This window comes from Berghia stephanieae, chromosome 8 (genome assembly GCF_034508935.2).
Source record: "Berghia stephanieae isolate SIO BIC M18660-M18661 chromosome 8, UCSD_Bste_1.3, whole genome shotgun sequence".
Lineage (NCBI taxonomy): Eukaryota > Metazoa > Mollusca > Gastropoda > Nudibranchia > Aeolidiidae > Berghia > Berghia stephanieae.
The window spans coordinates 41515425-41540945 of record NC_088367.1 but is presented as its reverse complement, the minus strand read 5'-3'; the positions used below and the strand labels follow the sequence as shown (position 1 = coordinate 41540945).

At 36.9% G+C, this 25521-nt stretch overlaps 1 protein-coding gene across 4 annotated transcripts in view; it reads left to right on the top strand.

Moving 5' to 3' along the window:
- LOC144978692 (DNA damage-regulated autophagy modulator protein 2-like) overlaps positions 1-25168 on the top strand; it is a 28837-nt gene extending 3669 nt beyond the window's left edge. The window contains exons 1-7 of one of the 4 annotated variants that reach the window (XM_078925099.1): positions 5732-5873; positions 7861-8127; positions 14203-14324; positions 15579-15715; positions 16291-16471; positions 22816-22912; positions 24720-25168. In XM_078925099.1, the coding sequence (XP_078781225.1) occupies positions 7949-8127; positions 14203-14324; positions 15579-15715; positions 16291-16471; positions 22816-22912; positions 24720-24792 (789 nt within the window). In that variant the 5' untranslated portion in view covers positions 5732-5873; positions 7861-7948 and the 3' untranslated portion in view covers positions 24793-25168. Of the gene's footprint in view, positions 1-5731; positions 5874-6197; positions 6381-7830; positions 8128-14202; positions 14325-15578; positions 15716-16290; positions 16472-22815; positions 22913-24719 lie in introns of those variants that run through there. The other 3 variants (XM_078925100.1, XM_078925097.1, XM_078925098.1) reach the window with 3 other exon arrangements.
- Positions 25169-25521: the final 353 nt, after the last annotated feature.

Below are 25521 nucleotides of genomic sequence, written 5' to 3'. Positions count from 1 at the left end.
TCACTCAGGTCTTTGTTATTGTTTTTTTTTGCCATCCGCGTTTATGAGTAATTCTCACTGAACTGTATTAACCTGACTATAAACGTTCATGGATACACATAGTTTTGTGTGTTGGTCCGTTATACTTCCGGATGGCAATGTTATGAGCTTCTTAGCCAAGCGCATACTATCTATAGCGACTACAATTTTTATCTCCTAAAAGTTACAAATGTTAAAATTTTCAAGTAGGCAGGTCTTCAATGAGTCATACATATAATATAATGTATGAAAGCTGTGTCAAATATTCTCAAGTCGTACTTTCCTATCTTCATGTCTCTGACAATCTTACCTATCCGACGCCGTATATCTAATGGCATTATTATAGTGTTGATGTTATCTATCGTGTGGTGTATCGGTGCGGTCTTAAACAGTTAACTGTCGTACTCTGGGAAAACACATAACACATATTTAAAAATTTGGCCAGAAAACTAGTCCTTTAAATTAAATATCGATCGATTTAAATGACCCCCATCTTGGCAAAAAAAAAAACCCCAAAAAAAAACCAATAAAAAAAAAACAAAAAAAAAACAAAAACAAAACAAAATAAAACAAGAAACAAACTTAGTAACACCATACAGTAATATGCATTTTTATAAGCAAAAATGAATAGAACAGCTTCAAACTAAAAGGACAAAATACCAAACACGGAACGTTTCGTGCTCTAAAAGCTTCTTCATCCAAAAATGAAAAAAAATTAAAAACTTTATCATTGTTGGCTGAAGACGGGTTTTGAGCCCGAAACAATCCATGTTTAGTATTTTGTTCTATTTAAAAAAAAACTTATATTCATTTTTGTGTATTACTCTTTACCGTCTACAGCTTCTAGAAGCTTAGTATATCACTTTGACATTCATTTTTAACTTGTTTGGGTCAAACATTTGTAAAATGTGTTCAGAATCTGGAAGGTCGACAACAACTTGGGCTGGTCGGCACACTCGAGACTGATATACAGAGACAGGAAACTTCGAGATTGTCAAAACGGTTTTAAGATCAGACGAGGCGTATGGTCGACACACCTGAGACTGATATACAAAGACAGGAAACTTCGAGGTTGTCAAAAAGGTTTTAAGAGCAGACGAGGCGTATGGTCGACACACCTGAGACTGATATACAAAGACAGGAAACTTCGAGGTTGTCAAAAAGGTTTTAAGAGCAGACGAGGCGTGTTGTCGACACACCCGAGACTGATATACAGAGACAGTAAACTTCGAGATTGTCAAAACGGTTTTAAGAGCAGACGAGGCGTGTGGTCGGCACACCCGAGACTGATATAAAGACACAGGAAACTTCGAGATTGTCAAAAAGGTTTTAAGAGCAGACGAGGCGTATGGTCGGCACACGCGAGACTGATATACAGAGACAAGAAACTTCGAGGTTGTCAAAAAGGTTTTAAGAGCAGACGAGGTGTATAAAGTTGATCAGGGCCAACTCAAGTCGGTAAACGTCCGCTCTATCTCTTGTACCTATTTGTAGTACTCGAAGAACCCGTAATAATTACAGGGGAATAAAGGCCATTGCGAAGGTGCACTCGTATATTATTTCATTTGAACATTAAACGATCAAAATCGGTCCAAAAATAAATTCAGTGGATGCGCGCAAATGAATCTGGCAACAGGGCGGACACATGAAGATTCCCAACGTCAAATGACCGATTATTGGGCCCTAGCAGATTTATAAACAATCAAGCTAGTCAACTGGTGATAGAATTGCCCTTGGGGTTTGCAAGTTACTTTTATATTAATCTGTAAAAAATAGTTTTATAATTGTTAGATTTACCAATATGTTTGTGTCATGGTCTGTACAGAATATCCCCCCCCCTCCACCCCCCCCCCCCCCCCCCCCCCGCCTATTAAAAAAATAGATTCAATATCTTAAACTGGCAGAGTTGCAGCTTCTAACTTCAGTTGGGTAATTAATGTCTCATTAAATTCTCTCTAACAGGCTCTACACTTTGAAGGTTACACCCCCCCCCCCCCCACACCACACACACACACTTTCCAAATCCTCCATCAATGCCCTCCTCAAACTGTTTCTCTTTTTTTTTCCCCGTTCCCTGCGTTACCTTGTCAGAGTTTGCCTTGTAATGTTTGTCCCAGGCTTTCTCAGGACGTGTCCTAACCTTTTCAACTCTTTCTATTAATTTCCATCTCTATAATTTCTACAAGATGGTAAAGCTTTTGAATCAATAACAGTGATCTTGAACAGACGCCATCGCCGCATAAAAAGACCATTCAGCAGTTCATTAATTTCAAAATACTTTTAGCCGGTATGTGATTATATTAATAATGAATCTAATAATGACGAAATACATTATAAGGAAGAAATAAATAAATTTGTTTCCTGGTGCAACAATAACCACCTTGAGTTGAATGTAAATAAGACCAAAGAATTAATTATAGACTTTAGTAAAGATAAGAATACAAAAGACCATATCACTATTAAAAATGAAAAAGTGGAGCAAGTAGTAGAATAAAAATATCTATGAGTCACTATGGAAAACACATTACGATGGGATGTACATACCATAACTGTAAAATAGTAAAATTAATCAAAGAATGTACTTTTTACGGAAATTGTCCCAACTTAACATTGACAAAACACTTTATACGTTGTTACATAGATCTGTACTTGATAGTGTTATGGTTTTATTGTATTACTGCGTGGGGAGGGGGGGGGGTGTGGAATTGTCTTAGCTCAGCAAAAGCTAACTTTGACAGGACTATTAAAAGAGCTACCACAGGATTCATGTCTTTTAATGATTTATATACTGAATGCTGCTGAAGGGAAATTGGAAATATTTTAGACAATCCAACTCATCCTCTAAATCATCATATCGCTAATTCGAACAGAAGTGACCGATTGTTGTCTATCCGAACAAAAAGTGAAAGACACCTCCGATCCTTTGTACCTGGCAGTTGCAGAATTTTTTATAAAGAAAAAAAATTTGGTCTACGTTTGTTTTAACTTTTTTCTTTAAAATTACTCCATACCCACAATTTTTAAACATCAATTTATAAAATCGCTTAACAACTACAACTTTACTAGAACTTTTCAATTTACCTATTTAATCTATATGTGCCATGTAATTTATATTATGTAATTTTTCTCAGTCAATTTACACTGTTATTATACTGTATCTAATTCTTAGCTTTTTACTAATGTTTTTTTATGTGATGACATCAATATATACTTTACTAGATATCTATATCTTTACAATTGTATAATCTGTACGTCCCTTGAAAATTTATACTATGTACTTATTCTTACAGCTTACAATATTACTACACAATACCTATTACCAAGTTTTACTTTACCACATTTATTTACAAATATTATGTTTATTGTCGGCATTTTATACGTCTGTACAAAAATTTCCTTTTTGTATGAACAAAGTACATTATTATTATTATTATTATTATTATTATTATTATTATTATTATTATTATTATTATTATTATTATTATTATTATTATTATTATTATTATTATTATTATTATGGTTGATTCTTTCTATTTAATTTCTTAGTTGTGGTTGTCAACTTATGCGATTTTTGCTTGCAAATTTAAAAAAAAAAACCAACAAAAATCAAAACACGAGCTTTAATATTGAGCAATATCCACTAAACGTGCTCAAAGCGCTTTACAAGGGTCCTGGCCAACAGCAACACGTGACATGTAGAACGAGACATGACGCCTGTTAGGCGATATTATAATTTTTTTCCGACAAAGACAACGCTCTAAACGTACTCATTTTACACCTGAGGATGGTGAGACTTAACTATGCGTCGAGCGAGGCTCGAACCCAGGGCCTTCCGATCCGAAAGCGAGTGTCACACCACAAGACCACATACTAGCCCCGCTTGTAAATTTATTAATGAGATTACCGCTGATTGCATAAAGGATGTAAAATAATGTTAATTTAATGTAAATTGTTTTCATCAGTACACAATGAGCTAGCTATTCGCTGATGTGTTTATTCATGGAATTGCACCTAGATAAAATACGTTATGGATAGGTGTGCTTATGTAAAGGGTAAATGTTAAAATCTATGAATGCATTAATGAGTATAATATGACTAATCTCCATTTTGGAATACACTAGGGATAACATTGAGTTTTACATAAGAAAGATTCGAATAAGAAAATACTCGTATAAGGGGTGGGGGGAGGGAGGGGGGGGGGGGGGTTGTTGATTTGTTTGTTTGTGTTATTTTTAATCTATTTTGGGGCGGATTTTTTTTTGTTTTTTAAATTGTTTTTTGAAAATTAATTAATTTATCTATTTATTTATTTATTTATTTACTTGTTTGTTTATTTTATATTGATAATGAGAATTCTCTCCCTTCCTGCACTAGAAGCCAAAGAGTTGTTAAGTTGCCATGATCAGAAATGTGAAACTTTAGTTTTTGTCTTTTTAAAGTCTATGTGTATTGTGGTATGACACTCGCTTTCGGATCGGAAGGTCCTGGGTTCGAGCCTCGCTCGGCGCATAGTTGAGTCCTACGAAAAAGGCTCTTTATTCACATTCTCTCACCGTACTCATGTGTAACTTGAGTACCTGACCTTCAACAGCGTTGTCTCCGAAAAAATATTGCAATATCGCCTAACAGGCGTCATGTCACGGCCTTCATATTAAGCGTTGCTGTTGGCCAGGGACCATTTGTTTAGTGCTTTGAGCACGTTTAGTTAGTATTGCGCTATATAAAATCTCATTAAAAAACAAAAACAAATATATTTTCATTCTCTCTGAATAAAATCTAAAAAATGTCAAATAATTTACACCATCAATTAATCTTTTAGTATCTAAACTTCTCCGACTCAATAGGATTCGATAGTCTGACGTCACGTCCGCCCAGCAACGAGCAGCTTGGTTATAAACAGAGAAAATCAGTACTTTTTATTCTTCATGCTGGCTAGAACTTTTTCACATGTCATGTGATCAAAATGTATAAAAGTCAAAACATGATCAGATTTATAATATTTTTCTCCTCTGGATACACGTTTATGCTCGTCGGAGAAGTATTTCATAAGGGCGTTCGCCATTGTTCCGATAGTTTAGAACCAGTTACTAAGTTACAATGCGTCATTACAAACGAAGTGACGTCACGATTGTTGAATCCTATACCATTTCACTGTGATGGATCCGACGTGTCCCGACATGCAGGTCGACTACCCAAATCCTTATAGGCCCATTGTTGTTATCGGATCTGATAATATGTGCACGTCGGATTGGTCACATAAAGAGCACGTAGACACAACAACATTGCACCATCTTACCATCTCACAACCCCCCCCCCCCACCCCCACTCCCACCCCCAACACAACAACTCTAATACGCTTCAACAGTCGTGACGTCACTTCCCCCGTAATGATGCATAGTAACTTAGTAACTGGTTCTAAACTACCGGAACAATGGCGGACGCTCTTATGGAAAAACGTATCCGACGAGCATAAAAGTGTATCCAGAGGATATTTTTTAAAAACCCATTATAAATCTGATCATGATTTGACTTTTATACATTCTGATTCCATGACATGTGAAAAAGTTCTAGCCAGCATGAAAAATAAAAAGTACCGATTTTCTTTGTTTAGAACCACGCTGCTCGCCGTTGCTGGGCGACGTGACGTCAGACTATTGAATCCAATTATAAAATCTTTGCAACGCCCCCTGTATTGATTTTAAAAGTTTCATTATCATTATCACTGCCTCAAGTGCAAAGGGATAGTTTTATCATTTAGGCCTAGACTAGATAGTATGCATCTGTTATCAGATCCTCGTTTCAGAATTCAGATGGTTGCAAAAGCGATATAGATATTATTTTCAGATAAGTTTCAAGTAAGTTTCTTTCTTTTTTTCGTATGTAAACGTTGCTGCTCGAAGCTCGAAGAAATGATAAATAACAATGTGAAATTGAATTTAAGCTTCGATTTAATATAGGAAAACAGATAAAATGGACGTTTTGGGTTTCCCCTTTATCAACAAAACAGGATGAATGAAAGAAACATTCCAGACGAATGAGTTATGTGGTAGTGGCGTTGTTACGATTAATAAACAGTGTTATTAATCTTAACAACACCACTATCACATTATCCCATTTATCTGTAGTGTTTCTTTCATTTCATTCATCCTGTTTTGTTGATAAAAGGGAAACCCGAAACGTCCATTTCATCTGTTTTCGTATATTAAATTGAAGCTTACATTCAATTTCAATTTCACATTGTTATTTATTTCTTATCTAACAGAGCAATCAATCGAGATATCAAATCTAGATTTGTTGTGTATAATATGTATATATAAGCCGTGCATTACTAATGTTTAATTTTCGTTTAACTTGATGATACGGTAAGTACGAAGTAGCTAGGGCGGGCTGTGAAATGTAAAAGGAAATGTACAAATATAATTATATCAGCTTCAACACAAAAAAAATAATAATAAAGAAAAAAGAAAAACAACAAATAGACTTTTTAACGTTTTTATTGGTTTTTTTTTAAAGGAGATCTCAGAGCTGCTCAAAACGATTGGGGTCTGGATTGATTTACAGCTGGTCATTCGAGCACCGATGTCTTATTGTCAGTTAGTCGAGATTGCAAAGAAAGAAGGCCTTCTCGATCTGTGTCCGCCAGTTGCAAGTCTTCTTAACATTGCCATACTTGAAATGTTATTTTCAACAGCAATGTCATGACAATGTTGCTGCTTCAAGTTCAATGTCTTTATCTGCAAAAGGCGGATTCCCCATCACTGCAGATTTTATACCCCATTATTGTGTTATTGAGTTGAGAGATAAATGTTTAATAGTTGACCAAATTTGTTGTTGGTAATATCTAGGATTTCTGGTGGGAGAGTGTTCCATTCCTTGATGGTTCTTGGGAAGAAACTGTTTTTATATTTGTTGGGTCTGTGTGTTGAGAAGCTTGAAGCTTGGGGGAAAAAATGACGATAAGTATCGAAATGTAAGCTTCAATTTATTAAACGCTATTCACACATTCGTCCGTAGTGTTTCATTCATCGTGTTTTGTTGATAAAAGGGAAACCCGAAACGTCAACAGTATCTGTCTTCGTTTTTTCCACAGCAATATTAGAGACATAAGAGCGGGGTTTGGTTGTATGTGGAAAAAATGTTCTATCATCATTGACATTTTTTACTCGGGGTAGATCTGTCCACCTTTTTATTAATTGAGCTTTTATATAGCGCAATATCCACTATGTGCTCTAAGCGCTGTACAAGGGAACCCTAGCCAACAGTAACATTTAAATTGTAGGACGGGACATGACGCCTGTTAGCCGATATTACAATTTTTTTAGGACAGAGACAACGCTGTTAACGACTAGGTACTAATTTTACACCTGAGTACGGTAAGAGAATGTGAGTAAATAGCCTTCTCCGAGGACTCAACTATGCGCTGAGCGAGTCTCGAACCCATGACCTTCCGACCCGAAACCGAGTGTCATACCACTAGACCACATAGCCGCACAACATGTCCGACTTGCTTTGATTCCCCACATGCCCTTTCGTTGTTGAACTTTGCGATAATAGAATAGCAGGTAGCTCTTATATTGAAAAGTTGTGCAACTTCAGCTATCTACTTGCCGTTTAGCATGAATAATATGGCCAACAAGACGGCCCCTCTATCTCTCTCTCTCTCTCTCTCTCTCTCTCTCTCTCTCTCTCTCTCTCTCTCTCTCTCTCTGAGGCTCAGTTTCAGGCCAGTTTTTGAGAGTAAAAGAAATGAAACCAAATTAATTACAAACTGATTTCACAAAGACAATATTATTTTTTCTATCCGATTTCCAGGAAACGTTTTGTACCATTATCTTATCCAAGATGTCGTCAACAGGCTGGGCCCCGGGAGATTTGGGCATAAATTGATGTGTATAAGTTACATTGATACAAAACAACCTGCATCCTCTTGATGATATCCATTCCTCTCGACGCAAGGGCTTTAGAAATTAGACTTAATACTCATCGCAGCTCCAGATATAACTTCAGACATCAAGCCATGACCGAGAAGGAAGTAGAGACGGGCGGGCTGAGGGGTGATGTCCTCATAGTGTTTCAAACTGTCATTACTCCAATAACATTTATCATCACGTAAGTATTTACCATCACCTAAGTATTTTAGAAATCACAAATTATTGCTCGCAATCTCGCTGGATTTTATTCTAGTTATTTCAGCGAGTCCAGCGTATAAAATTGATGAGTCCACCTAATGGTCATTGCTGACCACCACGTGATCACATTCTCCTTCTACAGTCCAAAACCAGGTACCGAAACGCGCAACAATATTTCGTAACTTGCGGGCCACTGATATCGTTGCCTTCAACAATCAGATCAAAGAGGACCTTGAGAATCGCCAACACCAAGAGCACAATAATCCTGCTGAAATTTACAATGCCTGTCTCCATGCTGTATTGGTTCATCATGCACCTCTAAGATCTAGGGCTGTGTCAGATAGCCCTTCTGCGCCTTGGATTACCGCTGATGTACAGCATTCTAAACAGAGTCGATGTGCAGCAGAAAGGAGATGGCTTCAAACAAACAACTAAGATGACCGTGTTATTTATAATCAGTGTGTTAATGAAGTTAAAAACAAACTTATTTCTGAAAAGGGATTGTATTACAGTAGTAAAATTAACTCATGTTACACATCTAAATCCCTATTCATTGTTGTTAATGAAATGAGTGGTAAATCAAAAACGAATGTCATGCCAGGCAACGTAGATAGAAATATTTTACCAGACGTGTTTGTAAACTTTTTTAAAGAAAAATTGCTAAGATTAGATATAAGCTTGACTAATGCCAAAATGAAGGAAATTTGATTGTTGGCATGTCATATAAAGGCACTCTTTTGACTGATTTTAAAACAGTTCATCTGAAGTACGTGATGTCATCATATCGTCTCCTCCTAAGTCCTGCTCATTAAATCCTATCCCAACAAATCTTCTTTTAAAATGTCTTGATTCAACCTTAGATAAAATTACCTCTATTATTAACCAATCCCTTAGCTCTGGAATAGTACCTATCTGCCTTAAAAGCACCTGTCACCCCTCTCCTAAAAAAATCGAACCTTGACCCTGATGATTTAAAAAACCACCGTCCTGTATAAAATTTTCCCTTCATTTCTAAGGTTCTCGAAAAGATTGTTCTAAAGCAGTTAAAATCACATTTATTCTCTAACAATTTAATTGAAAAATACCATTCTGCTTATAGAGAATATTACAGTACTGAAACTGCTTTACTGAAAATTATCAACGATTAATTACTGTCTTGTGATAGAAGAGAAGTCTCCATACTTTACTTGACCTGTCAGCAGCTTTCGACACAATCGATATACACCATTCTATATAATAGTCTTTTCGAGAATTTTGGAATCAGTGACACCGTCCTTCAATTGTTTAAGTCTTATCTAAGTAAAGAACACAATCTGTCTTGATTGATGGCAAGCAGTCAATCGATTTACCTTTGAACTGCGGTGTTCCACAAGACTCGGTCCTAGATCCAGTGCTCTATACTCTGTACACTATGTCCATTGGGCGCGCCATTGAGTCCCATGGACTGAATTATCACATGAATGCCGATGATACGCAGCTGATAAGTCTGTCGTCCCGTCTAGCATGCATGTGGCTTCGCTTCATGTGGAACAGTGTTGCGCGTCCATATGGCGTTGGATGCAGAGTCATAGACTAAAACTTAATGAAGAAAAGACTGAAATTTTATTATGTGGTACACCCTCTAATGTCAGGAAGACTGGTATACATAGTATGTCTATTTTAAACAGCCACATCTCCCTAACAGATAGAGCAAAAAATCTTGGTTTTGTACTGGACGACTCTTTAAGTCTGGAACACCAGATTAACCAGATGGTGAGACCATGAAGTTTGAATTAAATAGATTGCAAAGAATCAAACGGTTTCTTCCATCCAACCAGCTTAAAGCAGTTGTCTGTGCTCTCATTCTGTCACGCCTCGAATATTGTAATTCGCTGTTGGCGAGCCTTCCTGACAAGAAAGTTGACGAACTCCAAAAGGTACAGAACAGGGTTCTGGGCATTAGTCGACACAAGAAAACAAGTGTAAAAACTATGCTCAGAACACTACACTGGCTGCTAGTTCGAGTCGGAATCGAATACAAAATTGCCCTTTTTTCTTTCAACGCACTAAATTCCCGATCTCCGAGCTACATTCAAGAACTTGTGGTCCCCTACTCCTCAATTCGCCAGCTTAGGTCATCGGAGATCCAGCTACTAAAAGTACCAAAAACATGGTTTACTAATTTCGGTGATAGATTATTTTATAAAGCAGGACCTACTATTTGGAACTTGCTTCCTTTTGTCCGCAAAGCTCTCGAGCAGCGATTTTTCAGAAATTTTTATCCTAGGCATTTTCTTATTGATGAGTAAATTATATACGTTTTATTTTTTGATTCCATTTTGTTGAATGTCAAATTCATTTTGTAAAACTTGCATAGTTAGTGTGTGCGACTGTTGTGTGTGTCTGTTTGGCTCGATACGAGTGTATTTATGGTTTGACAAGTATATTGTAAAACGCTTTGAGGCTTCGGCATTTAGCGCTATAAAAGAACACTTATTATTTTTATTATTATTATTATTATTATTATTATTATTATTATTATTATTATTATTATTATTATTATTATTATTATTAATATTATTATTATTATTATTATTATTATTATTATTATTATAACTAATGGTCTTGTGACCTCTTATATGAGTGGCAAGCATAGAATTAAACGAATGAGAATACGTACGAAGCCTAAAAAGTGTCCACCAATGAAAGCATTCAGCGCCATTTTGTTGTTGGCTGAGAATGTAGTAATTACCATTCATTCGGTATCTATGTCAACATAACAACACAAGAAAAACAACAAACAATATCAAAATCCACAATAAAATGTTTCAGAACTGTTGCGTATATTTATGGCACAACGAAGCTGTCAAAAAATGAAGTTAGAGAATGTGTGTAATCATGTATTATAATAACCTGTAATGTGTTTTCCAACCACCACATCATCTACTACTACAACCACCACCACAATATCATCACTAACACTACTACTACAACCACCATCCCCACATCATTATCACTACCACTACTACTACACCACCACCAGCACATCATCATCACTACCACTACTACAATCACCACAACCACATCGTCATCACTACCACTACTACTGCAACCACCACCACCATATCATCATCATTACCACTACTACCACAACCACCACCACCACTACTACTACAACCACCACCACATCACTACCTCAACTACTACAACCACCACCACAATAGCATCACTACCACTACTACTACAACCACCACAACCACATCGTCATCACGACCACTACTACTACAACCACCACCATATCATTACCATTACCACTACTACTACAACCACCACTACCACCATATCATTACCATTACCACTACTACTACAACCACCACAACCACATCGTCATCACTACCACTACTACTGCAACCACCACTACCACCATATCATCACCATTACAACTACTACTACAACCACCACAACCACATCATCATCACTACCACTACTACTACAACCACCACCACATCATCATCACTATCACTACTACTACAACTACAACCACCACCACATTATCATCACTACCACTACTACTACTGCAACCACCACCATCATATCATCATCATTGAAATTTTTTTTTTTAAATTGAGCTTTATATAGTGCAATATCTACTAAATGTGCTCAAAGCGCTTTACAAGGGGTCCCTGGTCAACATTTAACATGTAGGACGGGACATGACGCCTGTTAGGCGATATTACAATTTTTCGGACAAAGACAACTCTGTTAACGGCCAGGTGCTCATTTTACACCTGAGTACGGTGAGAGAATGTGAGTAAAGAGCCTTTTCCAAGGACTCAACTATGCGCCGAGCGCGAGGCTCGAACCCAGGACCTTCCGATCCGGAAGCGAGTGTCATACTACTAGACCACATAGCCGCATCATTACCACTATACTACAAACACCACCACCACATCATCATCACGACCACTACTACTACAACCACCACCACCACCATATCATTACCATTACCACTACTACTACAACCACCACCACATCATCATCACTACCACTACTACTACAACTACAATCATCACCACCACCTCATCATCATCACTATTACTACTACAACTACAACCACCACCAACACCACATCACCTCACTAACACTCAGTACTACAATCACTACCATTAGGTTTTGGAGCTTTACTTCATTTGAAATAAGGAAACTTCGGAATTGTATTTGCCATTGTGTTTATATATCATAATATAATTCTAATCAGTTATCTATTTAGAACTAGATACTATACAATATGTATGCCAAATACCACCCCAATTCCCCTTTCTTGTGTGCGGGAATTCCTCTTTCGGCATTGAAATTGAGTGTGAGAGAGTCATCGCTACACACATAAACAACAGAAACAATTTAAAAACAAGACTATGACACGCAACCACTCACACACGAGGCTATACTATTTATCCTTTTCTCTATATAGAATAGGACAAGACAAACAATAGCTTGACTCTCGCTACACTTCGCATTGATGTTTGTCGTCTCACGAGTTCAACTCTCGGTCGACCTGTCAATATTCCTTTTTGCCTCGGACGTAATCATTAATAGAATGTTGTGTGGTTTTGACCGTGAAGAAAACCTTAAGAAGTCACATTTATATCATTTTAGAGAGATCGTTTTGAATAATTTTGAGTTAAACGAGCGAGCAGCAACTTGTTTTCATGAACGGCCGATCAGCGCTTGTTTACTATAGTAACGCGATTCCCAGCCAACATCAAAATGGCGGATATTTTTCTCATCGAGGCCGCTGGTTGGTTAGCCAATAAGAGCACCGTACGGTTTCCATTGGGTAAATTCCTTGGTGGCAAGCTATTGACATGGACGCCTTTAAAAAAAAACGAATTTGTTATAGTATGAGTCTCGGGTTATTCGGACAACATACAGTAAATGAACTTTCGAAAATTACGGCAGTTATCGAATATTTTATCAAAACTAATCGAAAAAACATTTCAGTGGATTTATTTTTGGCTCGAAAATTAAAGATAAAGTTTATTTTGCCCCTGACATCAACCGATAAATGTGAACCAACGATCTATAACCACCTTACGTACTTGCCTATCACCCGAAGTTCACTCACAATTTTAACACTTACGATTGAAAGAAATTGGATTCAATAGTCTGATGTCACGCCGCCCAGCAACGGCGGCCATCGTGGTTCTAAACAAAGAAAATCTGTACTTTTTATTCTTCTTGCTGGCTATAATTTTTCATATGTCTTGTGATCAGAATGTGTAAAAGTCAAAACATGATCAGATTTATGATGTTTTGTTTTTTTTCTCCTCTGGATACGCTTTTATGCTTGTCGGAGAAATATTTCATGAGGGCTTCCGCCATTGTTCCGATAGTTTAGAGCCAGTTACTAAGTTACCATGCGTCATAAAGAGGGAAGTGACGTTACGACTGTTGAAGAGTATTGCTTAGTGTCGTTGGGTGTTGCGATGAAATTCCTTCAAACACTGTGCCAAAGTGTTGTGGTAAATACTCACTAACTATGGGACTGACGTGCTTGTTTGGTAAGCACTAAAGGTAGCTATGGCTATAGAAATGTTTACCAGGCCTTTTCGTTGACTGGAAATAAATAGTCAAGAAGACGGAACGGGCTAAATAGAAGGAATATTTTGATTGGCTAATGCTTAGTAACGCTAGCACCATCAATTCTTTGATAAAAGACAGTAAATGCCCCCCTGCCCACTATGGCAGGTCAAGAACCCCACCCAGAGAGAGAGAGAGAGAGAGAGAGAGAGAGAGAGAGAGAGAGAGAGAGAGAGAGAGAGAGAGAGAGAGAGAGAGAGAGAGAGAGAGAGAGAAAGAAAGAAAGAGTGAGAGAGAGAGTGAGAGAGAGAGAGAGAGAAGAGGAAGAAGAAGCAGAAGAAGAAGAAGAAGAAGAAGAAGAAGAAGAAGAAGAAGAAGAAGAAGAAGAAGAAGAAGAAGAAGAAGAAGAAGAAGAAGAAAATAGTAGAGAGAGGGGGAGAGAATATGTATAATAATATTATTGATTTTTTAAAGCGAAATGTTTCAATTTCCTCAGGTACTTAATTGCAACTTCCAACAACCATGTAGAGAGGAGTTTCCCGTACATTAGCGACACGGGGACGTGGCCTCCTGAGAGTTGCATTTTTGGTATATTGTTATGCTTCTACTCTGTGTCATGTGAGTACACAGTGATATTCCTAACCTTTTGCTAAACACGCCGTATCTTATACTTATAAATGTTTTGTTTTTTAGGGTTTTACGGCGCTTGCAACACATTAAGGTCATATCAGCGCCAGTAAAAAGGGAAAAAATGGGACAGTAAAAAGTTCTAGAATTACAATTAAAGCATCCAAGAATAAGGCAGACAAAGGGAAATTGATTCAAAAGGGAACAGATGTAGATTCCGAGAGCACACTATCGGTGTACTTAAATTGAGATCACCTAAAAGTCTCATCCAGACACAAGCACAGGTCCCCACTAAGAGGAACACACTCAAATGTTTACAAATCATATATAATATGTATACAAAACATAATAGAATGCATAACCGAGAGATGATTTACAAGGAAAAAAATATCATCTCCCAAAACTAACTATACATTTGACTGTTTCCCTCCCAGCCAAGGTATCCGGCCAGGGGAAGGACAAAACCAAGTAATCTCATTCCAAGACAAAGACAGAAAGCATGTTGGAAAACAGACATAGGGGGATAGAAGACATATTATGTACCTCCCTGCCCACTATGGGGCTTATACTTATAAAGATCACATGATAAGCTCTTCAGAATAAGGAAACCACAAGCAGCTGACGTTTTCATTGGAAGAAGCACTTTCACTTTCAGATTGTCCAAGCGGCGCCTTTATATTTAGAAAATGTTATTGCAGACCAGACCAGACAGCGTAATTCTCTGTCCTCCTTTAAAACTCTTTGAAGACAGAGTACTTACTGCCTTTCAGTTTCTGTTATTGATTTTATTGATTTTACTGAATATTATATATATATAATATATATATATATATTATATATATATATATATATATATATATATATGTGTGTGTGTGTGTGTGTGTGTGTGTGTTTTGTATAAGTGCTTCCAAGCACTTTTGGTGGAAAACGGCTCTATAGATATTACGCATTATCATCATCATCATCATCATCATCATCATCATCATCATCATCATCATCATCATCATCATCATCATCATCACCATCACTATCAACATCATCGTTATTATTATTATTATTATTATTATTATTATTATTATTATTATTATTATTATTATTATTATTATTATTATTATTATTATTATTATCTTTATTTATTAATACTATTACTGGAGACTTTTCGGTAAAATGAGCATTACAAATGAAACTAAAATAGCACCCCCCCCCCCCCCCCCCCCCCCCCCCGTCTTCGTCTTTCAATTCCAGCCTTCCTTACTGTTTACATCCGGTGGCATCTCATTCATAAACATTCCCCTTCTACTGCATCTCCAAGACTCAACAATTGGTCTCTCGGTCTGGGAATCATAGCATCTTTTGGAGTGCTCGTTGTGGCTAATTTTCAGGTGAGGAAGCCAAGAGTTATACTCACCCAATTTCAAATGTGGAAGAACTGTTCAAGAGATTTTGTCTAAGTAAAATTGAGAAAGTTATTTAGGATGGCGATCACCCCCTTCACAAGTATTAAGTTCTTCATGAGGAGCCGTCGCCTTATATTTATAAAAACAAAGACAACACGTCACCTTAATTCATTTTTACCACATACTGTTAGAATTTTTAACGCGCAACTGTGATTTAAATTAAATACAATTTTTTAAAATATACACACACAAGTTCAGACTTGAGACCAGAAGTATAATCTATCTCAATTTATCAAATCAATTTATAAAGTATCGCTATAAATTCTTAATTCAATGTTTTTACATTGTTATGCATTTACATATAAATTCAAACCAGTGGTCATAGGGACAACATAAATATTTTACTTTGTAAAATTTATATATACATTGTCGTCATAAATTCTCAACTTTAAATTTATACATTTTTATGCTTGCCACGTCTGTAAACGAATTTCCATTTTTTTTTTGATGAATCAAGTATATAATATTGTATTGTTTATTGTATATTATTGTACTTACAGGAAACGAGCCAAATTGTTGTCCACATAATAGGGGCAATGATGGCCTTTTATGTCGGGACGGTTTACATGTGGCTTCAGACTGTCATATCAAGGCGGACACCGGAAGTGCCCGGATTTATCAGACAAGTTCTATCCATAAGACTGGTATTGGCTATTTTAACAACAATTTCTGCTATAACCAGTAAGAACCTCGTTTTTATAAACTCTAAAATTACGTCTATGTGTATGTATGTATATATGTATATATATATATATATATATATATATATATATATATATATATATATATATATATATGTGTGTGTGTGTGTGTGTGTGTGTGTGTGTGTGTGTGTGTGTACCGTGAGAGGTTGATGTGCGGAGTGTTCACCTTCTTAAAGGAGACTAAATATCGTCGTGTTTGTTTTTTTTATTCAACTCATTTAAACGCATACAAGTAAAGCAACGTTGTTTCTGGGGGTGTAGGTACTGTCAAGCCGAAGCTGTCGAAACAATGCTGAATGCGTCACAGTGAGGTGAATATTGTTAGATAAAAGTAATAGTGTATGTAAAAAAAAAAATATGCAGAAAATATGCAAATTACTCGTCCAAAAAATTGCAACTATCTTCAATAAAAAAAAAAAAAAATTGAGAGATAAAGTTAAAATTCAACTCGTACATATATGAAAAGTTTAAAAAGTGACATGCGCGTTACGCAAGGACACATAGATACATTTATTACATTATAATTCAGGACACATGTTAAGTGCGGCTATGTGGTCTAGTGGTATGACACTCGATTTCGGATCGGAAGGTCCTGGGTTCGAGCATCGCGCTCGACGCATAGTTGAGTCCTTGGAGAAGGCTCTTTACTCACATTCTCTCACCGTACTCAGGTGTAAAATGAGTACCTGGCCGTTAACAGCGTTGTCTTTGTCCGAAAAATTGTAATATCGCCTAACAGGCGTTATGTCCTGTCCTGTCCTACATGTTAAGCCCCCCATAGACGCTGACATCCGCTGATCGCGGTACGGATGACCTCGTCGCTGTGACCCGATCCCTGCGTTTATCGCAGATGATTTTTGCCCACACACGGGGAGATATTTTTTTTGAGGCGATCGGCGATCGGGGGCGTGGCAGTATAAAAAAGTGGACAATTTTTTTTCGGATTTTCGCTGTTTTCACGTCGGATTCGTGATCAGCGTCAAATTTACAATAGGTTTGATACTAAGAACTGTGTGTTTACTCCAAAAATTGGTGAAATTAGAAATAAATTTTAATTAATAGTGAGGCTATGTGGCCGACAGAACCGATCCCAGTTACTGTCTGTTATTCTATCTTTCGTCTTGCGCACAATAGTGATTACTTCTCACTAAATTATATCAATTAGACTGTTGAAGGAACGAAATTGACATCATTCCACTCTTTGTTATTGTATTAAGGCAGTCATTTTGGTAATTAGTTCTCACTAAATTATATCAATCAGACTTTTAACGTTCAAGGTTACTCGTAGTTTTGTGTGACGGTACGTTATTTCCGACTGTTGGATGTTGTGAGCATTTTACCTAAACTCATAGCATCAATAACCGTCCAACATATTTGCATCATATGTAGCAATAGCTATAAGAGGGAGAGAGAGAGAGAGAGAGAGAGAGAGAGAGAGAGAGAGAGAGAGAGAGAGAGAGAGAGAGAGAGAGAGAGAAAAATTTACTTGCGCTATATATACCGCTATATTCAATAAAGGTGCTCAAATCACTTTATAAGGGTCTTTGGCCAACATAAAAACATGTTAGACGAGACATGACTGCTAAGCGATATTGCAATTGTTTCCCGACAGAGACGACGCTGTAAACAGCGAAGTACTCATTTTAACAGTGAACAAGGTGAGAGAATGCGAGTAAAGAGCCTTTTCCAAGGACTCAATTATGCGCCACTCAGAGCGGGACTCGAATCCAGTACCGTCCGATCCAAATGCGAGTGTCATTTCACAAGACCACATGCATAGACGCACAAAAAAGTGATGAGAGAATAGATTCATATGTATTGAAGGAGGAGAGAGCGGATGGAGTGAGTTAAGTTCTTGGATATTTATAGAAGGAACCAAATTGACGTCACTCATCTCATTGTTATTGTTTTTAGACACCCATTTTTATGATTAGTTCTCATTAAAATATATCAGACTATAAAGTTCAAGGTTCCATGTAGATTTTTGGGCTGGAGTGATATTTCTGGCTGGCGGACTTTGTGAGTATTTTAATTTAACACAGAGCATCAATAGAAGGAATGAATTTGACGTTAGTCAACCCGTTGTTATTGCTTTTAGACAGCCATTTTTATAATTAACTTATCACTAAGTTATATCAATCAGACTATGAACATTTGAGTTTGCAATTTTGTGTGTTAATATGTTATACCCCGATGGAGATGTCGTGAGTATTTTTCCAATACGCATAACATCAATACATTTGCAATCCGATTTAAGTTTAAAAGCGATGTAGACCACGGACATTTTTCCATTTTGTGGACAATAAAGATTTATTTTATTATTATTATTATTATTATTATTATTATTATTATTATTATTATTATTATTATTATTATTATTATTATTATTATTATTATTATTATTATTATTATTATTATTATTATATTTGTAAAACAAATCGACAGTGCTCCCGTGGCAGGTTAAACGGGTACTCCTCGGGACTACTTGCATTCGCAGCCCCCCCCCCCCCCCCCCCCACCACCACCACACACACGCACACCTCTTTTTTTTTTGGGGGGGGGGGGGTTGTTTGTAGATTATAATTCAAGGTTACAATGCCCACCCCTGTCATCCCGTAGTCAAGGCTTTTTGGCATCTGCCAATCCCAAATGTATGTGTCAAGGTCGACCGTCATGTCGCGTCAACGGGTGAGGGAAAAAAAAAAAAAAAAAAAAAAAGAACTGGCATATTATATCATCACATTGAAAATTATGAAAACTATTTTTTATTTTGTATGAAATCCTTTATAAATTTTACGATGATCAAGAACGAAACTTTTGCCATCTACCTCTTCCTGACGCAACATTTATAAAAATATTATTTAAAAAAAATAATAACACAGCATTTATTTGGCGCAATATCCACGTGCCAAAGCGCTTTACAAGGGGCCCCAAGGCAACAGCAATATTAAACTTGAAAGACGAGACATGACGCCTGTCAGGCGATGTGACATTTTTTCCCAACAAAGACAACGAACGGCCATATACTCGTTTTACACCTGAGTACGGTGAGAGAATGGGAGTAAAGAGCCTTTTCCAAGGACTCAACTCTGCGCCACTCAGAGCGGGTCTCGAAACCCGAATCTTCCGATCCGAAAGCGAGAGTCATACCACTTGGTGCATCACAAAACAGGGAGGGGCACTGTTCTGTCGGCCACATAGCCTCAATATTAATTAAAATTTATTTCTAATTTCATCAATTTTTGGAGTAAAAACATAGTTCTGGGCATCAAACCTATTGTAAATTCGACGCTGATCACGAATCTGACGTCAAAACAGCGAAAATCCGAAAAAAATTGTCCAATTTTATATACTGCCACGCCCCCGATCGCCGATCGCCTCGAAAAATATTAAGCAAAGCGGGCTTTGCGGGCAATGGACCGTCCCTATTTTTATCGGCCAGGTATTTGGCCACACACATTGCGTTTCACCCCGGTTTGCCTGATCGGGGTCTGAACCAGGATCAAAACCGCGCGTGTATGGAGCCTTTTAAATGTTGCTGTTGATCAGAGACACCTTGTAAAGCGCTTTGGGCACATTTAGTGGATATTGCGCTATATAAAAGCTCTTTTATTTTACTATTATTATTAAGTAAGAACTTTAAATTTAAATTTTGAAAATGGCTTAAATTCACAAATTTAACAAATTTATTCTGTTATGGCTAGCGACTTGCAGTAAAGTAATCAGCAACTTGCCAATCGAAGAACAATATAAATGATGACTTGTTATAGGTTCCAATGCTTGGACTATCATGAGGCTAAGAAAGTGTACATGCCCCTCCCCCTCAGACCTACTTTTCCCGTCATTAATCCTGTATATAACGACCACCTATGCCGTTGATCTTGGGTGGTCGTTATGGACAGGTTTGACTATATATATATATATATATATATATATATATATATATATATATATATATTATATATATATATAATTATATATATATATATATATAATTATATATATATATATAACACCCCTTTCCGTTAAACTCAAACCGTTACAGAAACGCAGACGGTCAAACCAAATCCTTTTTTTTTAGCTTGGGCGACCGAAGAGTTTCTGGAATGACAGAATTTAGGAAGGACAGATAAGTGGTAAGACATGGAATGAGATTAAAAAAAAAAAGTTAGCTCAGGATAGAGAAGGATGGAAACTGTTTGTCTGTGGCCTATACCCTGACCGAGGGTGAAAAAGGCAATGATGATGATGACACACACACACACACACACACACATATAGATAGAATGCACTTGGCCAAGGAGTTCACAACATTGCCATCCGGAAGTATAACGGACCAACACACAAACTCTGTGTAACCATGAACTTTTATAGTCTGGTTAATACAGTTTAGTGAGAACAACTCACAAACGCGGATGGCAAAAACAATAACAAAGGCCTGAGTGACGTCATCTTCGAACTATCTATCTATATATATATATAATATATATATATATATATATATATATATATAATATATATATATATATATACAGTGCAACCCCGATGTAACGACATCCGTTATAGCGACATTCCCTGTATAACGACATGGTACTCAGGTCCCATTTTATTTTACTATATATCATTAGTAATAAAAACCCCTCTATAGCGACGTACATTTCAGCAAAACCCCTGTATAACGACATTTCTGGTCCGACAAACCTTGAAGGTGTTTGTCTATCATGAAATTGTTCGTAACTATTACAAGTGGTATCTTCCATTCTATGTACAGTGGAACCTCCCGATAACGACATGACACGGGACCGAGTTTTTATGTCGTTATCCGGAGGTGTCGTTATTTAGAGGTTTCCAAGATGGCGGACAAAGTGGGCGTAGTAAGGCCCGCGGGACCAGTTTTTATTAACATTGACAAAACAAACAAAACATTGTAGTGTATTCCTCTTAGAAGGTTCTTGTGCGTGTGTCTGGATGAGACTTTTAGGTGATCTGAACGGAGTACACTGATAGTGTGCTCCAGGAATCTTCATCTGTTCCCTATTTAAACCATTCCCCTTTGTCTTACTTTTTCTTATGTCATTTCAATTGTAAATCTAAAATTTTTTTACTATACAATTTTCTTCCTTTTTACTGGCGCTGATATGACATAGATGTGTCACAAGCGCTGTACAACCCTTAAAAACAAACAAAAACAGGTAATTCGGACGCTGCGAGTTAGATAAAATTCCTCCTCCTCCTCCCACAAAAACACTAATACTACTACTACTACCACTACTACTACTACTACTACTACTACTACTACTACTACTACTACTACTACTACTACTACTACGATACTACTACTACTATTATTATTATTATTATTACTACTACTACTACTACTTCTACTACTACTACTACTACTACTACTACTACTACTACTACTACTACTACTACTACTACTATCACCACATAATATCACATTTTCCAAGATTTTGTGTTTACTTGCTTACACTTACATTTATACCTTGGTTTTTATTAATGCATATCAGCAAAGATTCGTCAAAAAAGCTGCGTTCTCATTGGTTTCAAAAGCTGCGTTCTCATTGGTTCAAGCAGGAATCGTTTTTATAAACTTTGAGTATTCATACTCGGTATTTTTAGTATCAGATATCTACGAAAACTGCCGAAAATCGCCAAAATGATGTCGTTATTTGGAGGTTTTATCAAAAAGTGCGTCGTTATTTAGAGGTTTTTTTTTACTGATCTTAAATAGAAAAAAAATCGGGACCACGGGTCAATGTCGTTATCAGGAGGTTGTCACTATTCGGAGGTGTCGTAATCGGGAGGTTCCACTGTATGTTGTCTACTCGTAATAAGCCCAGAGCTAGTTCTTATTGTAGCCAATGAAAACGCTTCTTTTTCAGCCAATCAATAGTCACATTTGTACAACACCGCAGCCAATCAGAAGGCTCGCCTTTCACCCAATGAATGCCTGTGACAGGTCAACACTGGACTGTTTATAAATCCTTTGTCCACTCTCCATTTCCATTCATTGCCAGTCCCAAGCCCGGATAAACTACAGAGGGAAAATGAAAAAGTATAGATTCACTACACAAGACCCAAAACACCTCCTGATATACACACATAGGAAACCTCTCTGTAATGACATCCCTCTATAACGACACGTTTTCCCGGTCCCGACGATGTCGTTATATCGAGGTTGCACTGTATATATATATATATATATATATATATATATATATATATATATATATATATATATATATATATATATATATATATATATATATATATACACGAGTAATATTTATCTTTCTCCAGTCCTTCCTTTTGCACAAGCAGCGCTTTCCGAGTATAGAGGAAACGAAACTAGTCAAGAAGTAAACCCGGTTCAGGAAAATGGTACGAGAATTTGGGGGTATGTCATAAATTTTATCATCATCATCATCATCATCATCATCATCATCATCATCATCATCATCATGTTTATTTATTATTGTATTTTGTTATTTTAACTTTAAAATATATGTAAATATAATTTTTCTATTAATCATGATTTGTAGACTGGTCTGTAAATGTTGACAAGTAAAATGCAAACAGTTTGAAACCATGTATGACGGTGCGCTGATTTATCTAAGGCTTACGTACGATTGTTATCGTTATTGTTGTCGTTGTTTTATATTATTTTTTAAATTATACCATGAGCTTAGTACATTCTTTATTTATTCAATCCATGAACAATTGTCAATACCTTTAGTAGCCCATAAAAGTCAGGAGGGTGGGCTGAAAAGTTGTGCACTTTCCGTAATAACTCCCTCACTTTTAGGAATGATTCATTCACTCATAACATATCAAAAGAGAGCTTGAAATCTCAGCTACAGATTGCTTACTTCATTTTTTCGACATAGTTGCCGTCACATCCAACACAAGAGTTACCAACGCAACACCATTTGAATTTGAGGCATCCTGTCAACAACAAAAAACTCGCGTCCTTTCTCATCAACACCAATATCGGACAGCGGCCTTCATGTCTATGTCCCTTCAATAGTCGTGACTTCCTTTGAGATATTCCTTCAATTTAGGGCATTAGAAGAAGTCTGAAGGTGTTAGGTCGGGACTGTAGGGTGGATGTGGCGAGGTGGAGAAATCTTTTTTACTCAATGCTGTTTGAGTCTGTTGACTCGTGTGTGGTCAAGCGTTATCGTGTTGCAATATCGCATTTTTCTGGGGTCACACTCTTTTCAGTCGGGCTCTCAGTTTTTCCAGCGTGGCAAAACATTGATCGGAATTCCCGGTTACGACCTGTTCCAAAAATTAGATATGAACAAGACCTTCAAAGTCACAGAAAATTGTGAGCATCACTTTTCTAGCCGATGTCAAATCTTTGAATTTGGATAAGGAGAGTTCATATGTCGGTATTCCATTGACTGGCGCTTGCTCTCTGGGTAATAATGGTGGACCTATCACTCGTCTCCGGTGAATATTTGATGAATAAAAGCATCGCTTTTGTCTTCATACATTTTTCAATAGTTTGTAGCAAATTATTTTTCGTCGCTCTTTCATGTCATTTGTCAACATAATTGGAAGCCACCTGGCAGTGCAGACACTTTTCTGTATCCAAGGATCATTGTTATGATGTGGTGTATCCTTTCTATGAAATTCCACATTCTTTTGCAATGTCAGTCTGTCTAACACGCCGATTTGCCAGAATCATATTTTCGACTTCAATTTGATTACTGAAGTTTGAGGCACTTCGGGGTCTCCAGCGACGAGTTTGACCTTGAAATTTTGTTTCGATCGGGTCTCCTCCTTCCAAGAACCTTATCCCATCGCCAAACGGTGTTATAATCAACACAAACGTCACATATACATGCTTCATTCCGGTATGAATTTAAATGGGCGAACAGCTTCAGCATTCAGAAATTCAATAACAGGACGCTGCTTGAATCGAATATCTTTTGGTGCAGCCATTTTCATTTGTTGTTTTGACCGAGGTTGTTCACGACACGTAATAAGACAAAAGCAATTACAATACGCTGAGACGCCATAGACCTTAGAAATGTTAACACACCAACGCCAATCAATTAGAAAGTATTTATCTATATCAAATTTTAAGGTTCTAAGTTAAATATCTTTGGAATTTTAAGAACATTTGCAAAACTTTCAAGCTCACCCTCGTATTTTTTTACTTTAAGATAAGATAAGATTTTACGACATCATTTCAGGGTTATGACCTCCATGTGGCCTCAACCTCTTTCGAATGGGCGTTGGCCTGTCTTGTCTCGCTCTATTTCCTGACATTTGTGCGAGAGTTTCGACACATTAGAGTTGGCATGCCCAAGATACTCGTGACCCAGTCCGACAACCGTGTTGAGAAAAGTGGTGGTATTGATAATCCTATTGCCACGATTGAATAATGCAGAGGATAGCTAAAAACATTAATTAATCAATTATGATGTTTATTTATAATATTACAATCTCGTATCGAGAACCTCAGCAATCCTCACAACATCAAAATTGGGACCAAAATGATGCAAAGCCCTTACAACAAAATGTGTGTTTGCCTGTGTTAGTTATTTGCCCTTACCTTATTGGTACAGTGTTTGTTTTTTTTTTTTAAAAAAAAGATTATCTCGATGGCCATTATGGCGAGAAATACATTTGTAGAAATTAACACAGTCGTTTGTTGTTTGTTTTAAATTTCATTTTGTATTGCCCTCTCTCTCTCTCTCTCTTTTGTTTTTTAAAGGATTTTACGGCGCTTGCAAAACACATTTGGGTTATATCAGCGCCAGTAAAAAGGAAGAAAATGAGATAGTAAAAAGTTCTAGAATTACAATTAAAGCAACCAAAAGACAGTAAGACAAAGGGGAACAAATAGGGGTCAGATGTAGATTCCAAGAGCATACCACCAATGTACTTAGTTTGAGATCACCTATAAGGCTCATCCGGACACGAGCACAAAATCCAACAAAGAGGAATACACTCAAATGCTTACATTATACATTCAAAATAACAAATATAATA